Source organism: Sinocyclocheilus anshuiensis, unplaced genomic scaffold (assembly GCF_001515605.1).
Source record: "Sinocyclocheilus anshuiensis isolate Anshui unplaced genomic scaffold, SAMN03320099.WGS_v1.1 scaffold690, whole genome shotgun sequence".
NCBI lineage: Eukaryota > Metazoa > Chordata > Actinopteri > Cypriniformes > Cyprinidae > Sinocyclocheilus > Sinocyclocheilus anshuiensis.
Window position 1 is genome coordinate 102,073 of NW_015547715.1, and position 8,394 is coordinate 110,466.

The following is an 8,394-nucleotide window of genomic DNA, read 5'->3' on the forward strand; positions in this document are numbered from 1 at the left end:
CACACACACCATTCAAAAGGTTTTTTATGTATTTGCAAGAAGTCTCTTCTGCTCACTAAGGCTTGATTTATTTGATAAAAAGTACAGTAAAAATAGTAAAATCTGTTTTCTCTGTGAATATACAGTAACATGACATTTATGTCTGTGATCAAAGCTGTATTTTCAGCATCATTACTCCAGCCTTCAGTGTCACATGATCTTCAGAAATCATTCTAATATGCTGCTTTGCTGCTCAAGAAACATTTCTGATTATTATCAATGTTGAACACAGTTGTGCTGCACAATATTTGTCTGGAAACTGTGATTCATTTTATTTTTCAGGATTCTTTGATGAATAGAAAGAACAGCATTTATAAATATCTTTACTGGCACTTTTGATCAATTTAATGCATCCCTGCTGAACAGAAATATACATTTCTTTCAAAAATAAGCCTATTTTTAGGACCATTAAGATAATGATAACTATGTGGTAATGTTTAATTACCATCAAAATAATAAACCACAAAAAATTCTTAATAGTCCTACAATAGTTTCATTTTCTTTATACAATATGTTCCTGTTTTCATATTTTTCACATCTTTAGCACCAGAAGTGATCACAAACACATACTATAGTGTAAGTGTGGACTGGTGGGGACTCGGGTGTCTAATCTATGAGATGACGGCGGGAAATCCTCCGTTCCGCAACCACAAAGAACGACTGCCGAGACAGGAGATGGAAAGACGAGTTCAGGAGACGATCGAGCATTACGGGAAGAAGTTCGAAGAGGACACCAAATCCATCTGCAAAAGCGTGAGCCTGCATTTTATGCACTGTTGAATCAGTACAATCCTCCTCTGTTTTCACTGATCTGATCTCATCTAATCTACCACTCGCTCTGATTAGGTCTTACTTTCTATTTAAAAAGAATACTATAAATATTTCTAATTGTTTTATGATTTAGCTCCTGGCTAAAAACCCAAAGGAGAGATTGGGCTGCAAATGTGGGCGAGGATCAGAGGTCATCAAAGGTCACGGGTTCTTTAAGGACATCAACTTTACGAGACTTGAGGCAGGAATGATGCCGCCACCCTTTGTTCCCGACGTAAGTGAGATTTCTGATTATTATTCATGTTGAAAACGTGTGCTGCTTCATATCTTTTGGAAACGGATACATTTTATTTTTCAGGATTCTTTAATGAATAGAAAGTTCAAAAGAACAGCATTTACTTGAAATTGAAATAGAATTTTTTTTATTTTTCTATTTTTTTCATTAAAAAAAAATATATATATATATATATATATATATTTCTGACTCCAAACTTTTGAAGAACAGTTTATATATTGAAGAAAAATAAACCTATTTTAGGGCCATTAAAATTGTCAAAAGTTCCATGATAATTAACCCTCATGTGTTTTAAGAATTTTCTTTTCCCCAAAAAAGATAGTTAATGTTTTTGCATTGGACTAAAACTTACCGACTCACACAGGATTTTTGTACTTTTTTCACTCACCTTGTTACACCTGTAGTGTTCCTGGTCAAAAATGACCAGCCTACAAAAATTTCTTCTAAATTTCTCATTATGTTATATTGCTGGATTCAATCTTTTTATCAACTCATTTTCTTTCAGTTACCACAGGTTTTGTAATTCTTTTTGGAAATGATTGATCGTAGGCCTCGTTGATCTGAACTTACGCATTTCCGTTTTTGAGTGAAACTGCCAGAATTATCCACAAATAATACATTTTCACTCAAAAACTGAGTTTTAAGCTCAGATCAATGAGGCCTAAAATCAATCAGTTTGAAACCAAAATTAACATTAATATAATATGCCCAGATGTTTTACTTTTTAATTTTACTGTTTTAATTAGATTTTTTTCTGCAAAAAGGCAGAATGTTAGCCTATGGGTGCCGCCACTTTTTCTTCCTGACGTGAATGCTGGTTTTCACCTGAAAACAATCCTGTGATGTTATTCTCTCCACCAGCCGAGAGCCGTTTACTGCGCGGACGTCCTGGACATCGATCAGTTCTCTACGGTTAAAGGAGTGAGCCTCGATCAGGTCGATGAAAATTTCTACAGCAAGTTTAACACGGGAAGCGTGCCTGTGCCCTGGCAGAATGAGGTAAGGAAGAAACATCAGAGTAAGAAGGACAATTTATGCTCAATTATTCATATATGCTTTTATTCAATTCATTTAGATGATTGAGACCGAGTGTTTCAAGGACCTGAATGTGTTTGGACCGCGTGGAACAAGAACACCAGATCTGGACCGCAGCATCGTCATCCCACAGACCAGCTCCGAGACTCAGTTCATCAATCGGAGTCCTCCTGAATACAGCCGGCGCCGGCTGCTGAACCGAATCTTCAAGAGACGCGTAAGAAGCCGCTGCACTTTATGACACACAAACTAGCAATATTTACATGCACACATATAGTTGGTTAGTAATCAGATTGAAAAGATTTCATGTAAACACCTCAACAGGTCCGACTGAGCTTGATCCGAACTAGATTTTCATCAAATTGAATGGAAAAAGGTTATGGAAGCCCGTTTCCGAAACGGGTTAAAAAAAAAAGAGTTGCGACCTTTTCTAATAATTCTGAATTTGTTTCTCATAATTCCAAGTATTCCAAGATATAAACTCGCAACTGCGAGAAAAAAGTCAGAATTGTAAGATATAAACTCGAAAAAGGCAGAATTGTGGGATAAAAAGTGATTAACGATAATTTGATTATACAGAATATTCAAGTTTGTTTACAAATTTATGACACAATTCTGAGCTTTTTTCTCGCAATTGCGAGTTTATATACACAAGCCTGACTTCTTGCAAATCCGAGTTTATATCTTGCAATTCTCGGAATTCTGAGAAGAAAAAATCCGGAAAAAAAGTCACAAGTCAGAATTAAGATATATAAACTCGGAATTGCGAGATAAAAAGTTGAGATTACCTTTTTATTAATTCTGAAATATAATTCTGAGTTTATATCTTACAATTCTGACATTGCAAAAGTCACAAATACCAATTTTTTTTTTTTATTAAAAAAAAAAACTCCCACCTGTTGCAAAATTCCTGTAACTTTTGCAGCATGTTATTTATAGCTCCACAAATAGGTATTAAAAATGAATGTCATGCCAAATATGTTGAAGCTATGCTAATGATTTATGACAAGTTTTTTCGACATTAAAGCATCTCATCCATTCACTTCAATTCAAACAGAACAGCCTCTCGTCTCCCTGTAGGGCATTATGTTTGAGCTTCTAGGCTCCATTAAAAGGATGGTTCACCCAAAAATAAAAATTCTGCCATTATTTACTCACCCTCAAGTTTCTTTCTTCTGTTGAACATAAAAGAAGATATTTTGAAGAACGTGGGTAATGAAACTTCCATAGTATGGGGACCAGGTTATCAACATTCTTCAAAATATCTTCTATGTTTAACAGAAGAAAGAAACTCATACAGGATTGGAACAACTTGAGGGTGAGGGTATAGGCTACATTTTCAGCAAATTTTCATCTATTTATATAGCACATTTCATACACAATGGTAATTCAAAGTCCTTTACACAAAAGGAATTATCATAGAATTAATCACAACAATAAAAGCAAGGAATTAAGTAAAACTATCCCTTTAAGTGTTCACACGTGCTATGTAACTTACTGAATTAAATGAAAAACGTAATTATTTACCATTGATTAAGTAGGCTACTTAAGCATCTATACATTCATCCTACTTTCATCATTTTGACATACTAACAACCGCCAAGATAATTTAGCCTATTTATAGTTGCTAAACAAGTATTAGCAACGTTCTTATAATACTATTATCAGCTTTCTGTTTGTCAACGCAGTGAATCTGTGAAAACTTGCCAAATAATTCGCCCTGAAGCGAAATTCCCGAATCGCGTCAATTCCTATTGACACAAACTGATTTCGCCCGCGACAATTCGCCGAATATCGGTAAATGTGACTTCACTTTAATTCGACATACACTGATAATCTTCTCCGAAATCAACAGAATCAATAGAATCAGTTCGATTCGTGAATGAATCTTGTGAACCGGATCGAGCGAAGCGATTCATCTAAAAGATCCGATTCAAAAGGAACGGTTTATTTACGAATCAAATCCAATCTCGCTACTTACGTCACAAACGCGCCAAGGAGAGCAAGGGATGTCATTTACAGATAAAATTAATTTATTAAAATAATAAAAAATGTAATTTGTATCTCTGTTGTTGTTGTTGTAGCCCAGGGGGCAGTCAGCTGAACCCATTTGTCGCTCCTCATCCAGCCAGGGTTCTTCTGAGTGACTTCTGCAGAAGAGGACTAGACAAAACACCCTCCTTTTTATCCTCAGAATTTCTGATTCATGGAAAAGACACGATGGCTTCCTCACTGGAAAGCTTGTTTATTATTATATTAAAAATTACATTTAGCATTCCACAAACCCTACAGTGTAAAGGGTTTGGGTACTTTTTTTTATGCCTTTATATTACAAAAGACGGATTTATGATGTTTTTATATGCTCAGTATGTAAATAAAAGACAAAATCAGTGTGCAAATTGTGTCTGTTTTCATGCTTTCATATTACAAAACCACATTTATGTTTTATAAGTTCAACTTGTACAAGATCAAATCAGTGTGCAAATTGTCCATTTTAATTTTTTCATATTAAAAAAAAATATTTATATTTTATACGCTCAATTTGTACATAAAAGACAAAATCAGTGTGCAAATTGTCTATTTTAATGCTTTCATACAAAACCAGATTTATGTTTTATACGTCCAACTTGTACATAAAAGACAAAACCAATGTGCAAATTGTCCATTTTCATTTTTTCATATTAAAAAATCACATTTATGTTTTATATGCTCAATTAAAATCAGTGTGCAAATCGTCTATTTTCATATTAAAAAAAGATTGATATTTTATACGCTCAATTTGTACACAAGACAAAATCAGTGTTCAAATTGCGTCTGTTTTCATGCTTTCATATTACAAAACCACATTTATGTTTTATAAGTTCAACTTGTACAAGATCAAATCAGTGTGCAAATGGTCCATTTTCATTTTTTCATATTAAAAAATCACATTTATGTTTTATATGCTCAATTAAAATCAGTGTGCGAATTGTCTATTTTAATGCTTTCATACAAAACCAGATTTGTTTTATACGTCCAACTTGTACATAAAAGACAAAACCAATGTGCAAATTGTCCATTTTCATTTTTTCATATTAAAAAAAAGATTGATATTTTATACGCTCAATTTGTACACAAGACAAAATCAGTGTTCAAATTGCGTCTGTTTTCATGCTTTCATATTACAAAACCACATTTATGTTTTATAAGTTCAACTTGTACAAGATCAAATCAGTGTGCAAATGGTCCATTTTCATTTTTTCATATTAAAAAATCACATTTATGTTTTATATGCTCAATTAAAATCAGTGTGCGAATTGTCTATTTTAATGCTTTCATACAAAACCAGATTTGTTTTATACGTCCAACTTGTACATAAAAGACAAAATCAATGTGCAAATTGTCCATTTTCATTTTTTCATATTGAAAAAAGATTGATACTTTATACGCTCAATTTGTACATAAGACAAAATCAGTGTTCAAATTGTGTTTTCATTATTTCATATTACAAAACCAAATTTATGTTTTATATGCTCAATTAAAATCAGTGTGCAAATCGTCTATTTTCATATTAAAAAAAGATTGATATTTTATACGCTCAATTTGTACATTAAAGACAAAATCAGTGTTCAAATTGTATCTATTTTCATTATTTCATATTAAAAAAAACTAATTTATGTTTTATATGCTCAATTAAAATCAGTCTATTTTCATGCTTTCATATTACAAAACCAGATTTATGTTTTATATGCTCAATTTGTACATAGACAAAATCAGTGTGCAAATGGTGTCTGGTCGTTGCATTAATAAATACTGAATTGTGACTGTAGAAATATCACAAAACATACATGCATGAAAATAAAAACGCCATTTATAATCCTTTAGATACCTTTATTAAAACAAGTTTGTGTATAAAACATGATTTACAAAAAAAAAAAAAAAAGATAATATTTTACAATTATCTGAATGACTACAAACCAATTAACAAATAAGCAACTGATAAAAACCATGAATGAACACACAGCACATCACACACCACTGAACATCAGACTTGAACTGGTCACTGTACTGTCGAATCAAACAGGACTTGAGCGCCTACATGGGAAAAGGATCGCTGTATGAAGGAAATTAAATCGTATAACTGATACTAAAGCAAACCTGCAGCATGAAGAAATGTAATATGTAACCATTAAATGAGCTTACATAAAAGATAAATCATCCTACACCTCAAAAACATCTAGCTGGATTCAACTTATGAGAAGAATTTTTTCGATCCTGCATGAGAAACAAGGGCAGAATACAACTGTAACCAAATGATTTAATAATACACAACAAAAATGCTGTGTGCTGTTGAGAATGGGACATGAAAAGCATGTTTTCAGCCTTATGGGTGGTGGACCTGGCATGATTTTAACCCTCCCACGGCGGGCTGCGGCGGCCGTCTACATCTGTCTCTACGTGGTACAGCATATCAGACAGCGTGTGTTCAGTCACAGCACTCCAACCCATGTCACTTATCTGATCATAAACAGGAAGAAAAATCTGAATTATGACCATGAAAACAATCAACATCAATGGTGCAATCATGTAAAACAGCTCAAAACACTGCAGATTGTTGTACTTCAACTGTACGATAAGCAGAAATAATTAATATTGGGTAATATAGCTCAAATATAATGATATTTTAAGATGAAATTAAAAATATTGATATTTATTTATCTGCACTAAAATGGCTTATAAAAAGTGACGCTTTTCAAATTCAACAGTCATTGTTGCCAAATAAATTCAAAATCTAAAGCAGAAAGAAAAAAAGGGCAACACTTTCAATAAGGTTCCATTAGTTAATGTAAGTTAATGTATTAACTAACATGAACTAAGATTAATAAATGCTGAAGAAGTGTTGTTCATTCTTAGTTCATGTTAACCAAAGTAGTTAACTAAAGTTAACTAATGAACCTTATTGTAAAGTGTTACCAAAAACAGAAAGTAAAAAGTTTGTTGAAAATATCAATGCTTATTTTCCTACACTGCTTTTCACTTAATAAACACAAGGAAAAATCATATTTAATGATTTTGATTTAAATGCACATATACAGGGTTATTATAGTTTAAAAACTAAAAAGTTAACTGAAATAAACTAAAATGTATTAAAAATATATATTATTTTATTTCCGCTAGTTGCAAAACTAACATTTCTTATTTTCATTTAGTTTAACTTGATTTATTAAAATTAATAAAAATGTATGTAGAATAAAAAGTAAAATAAGTAAGTAATAAAAATTACTAAAATAAAAACCTTAACAAAAATGAATAAAAACTATACAGGCATAAAAACAAACAAAAACTATTACAAATAAATAAATAAATGTCAAAACACAACAAAAGTTACTAAACTTTAAAATGAAAATGGAAAAACACAAAAGCAAAAACTAATTCAAGATACTAAAAAAAAAAAAAAAAAAGTATTTCAATGAAAGCAAAACAACACTGCATATATCGTGACACATAGTAATGCACAGCAATTTATTCTTTTATAACAAAGATTTAAGGAAAACAAAAAAGGAGGCCCTTCCCAGACTGATCCAATAAAGACGGAAACACACGGTTCCCTAGAATCTGATTGTATGCATTAAAGCGACGTCATACACAGCATTAATGTCTTCTCTGGAATTAAAGGACTGAGCCAAAGCCGTTAATAATAAGGTGGAGTACAGTTGATTTTAGTCTCTGCATCAGCATAAACACAACCGTCAGTGTGGTGCAGCAGTGATTTAATGGGCACAAAACATCAGCTACAACATAGGGCTGGACGATATGGCCAAAATTTATATCACGATATATCCCTTAATTTCGGTCGATACGATATAATTCCGATATCGATATGACTACTATTTATCTGGAATAGAAATCTTTTGTAACATTATAAATGCCTTTATCATCACTTTTGATCAATTTTAAGCATCCTTGCTAAATAAAAGTATTAATTTCTATAATTTCTTTCCCAAAAAAATAATAAAAATTATACTGAATGGAATAGTGTATAATGTTACAAAAGCTTTTGATTTCAGATAGATGCTGATCTTTGGATCTTTCTGTTCATCATAGAATCCTGGAAAAAAAAAAGTGCTGTTTTAAATATTGATAATCAGCAAATCAGCATATTAATTTAGAATGATTTCTGAAGGATCATGTGACACTGAAGACTGGAGTAATGATGCTGAAAATGTACCCATGTATGATCACAGGAATAAATTACATTTGAAAATCTATTCAAA

The 8,394-nt window shown here is 32.0% G+C and overlaps 2 protein-coding genes and 1 long non-coding RNA gene across 4 annotated transcripts in view; 1 reads left to right on the forward strand and 2 right to left on the reverse strand.

Moving 5' to 3' along the window:
* LOC107704120 (uncharacterized) overlaps nt 1-2,289 on the reverse strand; it is a 9,790-nt gene extending 7,501 nt beyond the window's left edge. Inside the window, exons 1-2 of the long non-coding RNA XR_001635908.1 lie at nt 2,208-2,289; nt 1,931-2,091 (exon numbers count right to left, since the gene is read on the reverse strand). This is a non-coding gene — a long non-coding RNA (uncharacterized LOC107704120). The remainder of the gene's footprint in view (nt 1-1,930; nt 2,092-2,207) is intronic.
* Nucleotides 1-4,296, forward strand: part of LOC107704119 (G protein-coupled receptor kinase 5-like) — an 11,563-nt gene extending 7,267 nt beyond the window's left edge. Inside the window, exons 12-16 of the mRNA XM_016506975.1 lie at nt 584-792; nt 944-1,084; nt 1,967-2,104; nt 2,181-2,357; nt 4,225-4,296. Of these exons, the coding sequence (XP_016362461.1) occupies nt 584-792; nt 944-1,084; nt 1,967-2,104; nt 2,181-2,357; nt 4,225-4,287 (728 nt within the window). The 3' untranslated portion in view covers nt 4,288-4,296. The remainder of the gene's footprint in view (nt 1-583; nt 793-943; nt 1,085-1,966; nt 2,105-2,180; nt 2,358-4,224) is intronic.
* Nucleotides 4,297-6,036: 1,740 nt separating this feature from the next.
* Nucleotides 6,037-8,394, reverse strand: part of LOC107704134 (set1/Ash2 histone methyltransferase complex subunit ASH2-like) — a 14,952-nt gene continuing 12,594 nt past the window's right edge. For both annotated transcript variants that reach the window (XM_016506993.1, XM_016506992.1), the window contains one exon: nt 6,037-6,637. In XM_016506993.1, the coding sequence (XP_016362479.1) occupies nt 6,530-6,637 (108 nt within the window). In that variant the 3' untranslated portion in view covers nt 6,037-6,529. The remainder of the gene's footprint in view (nt 6,638-8,394) is intronic.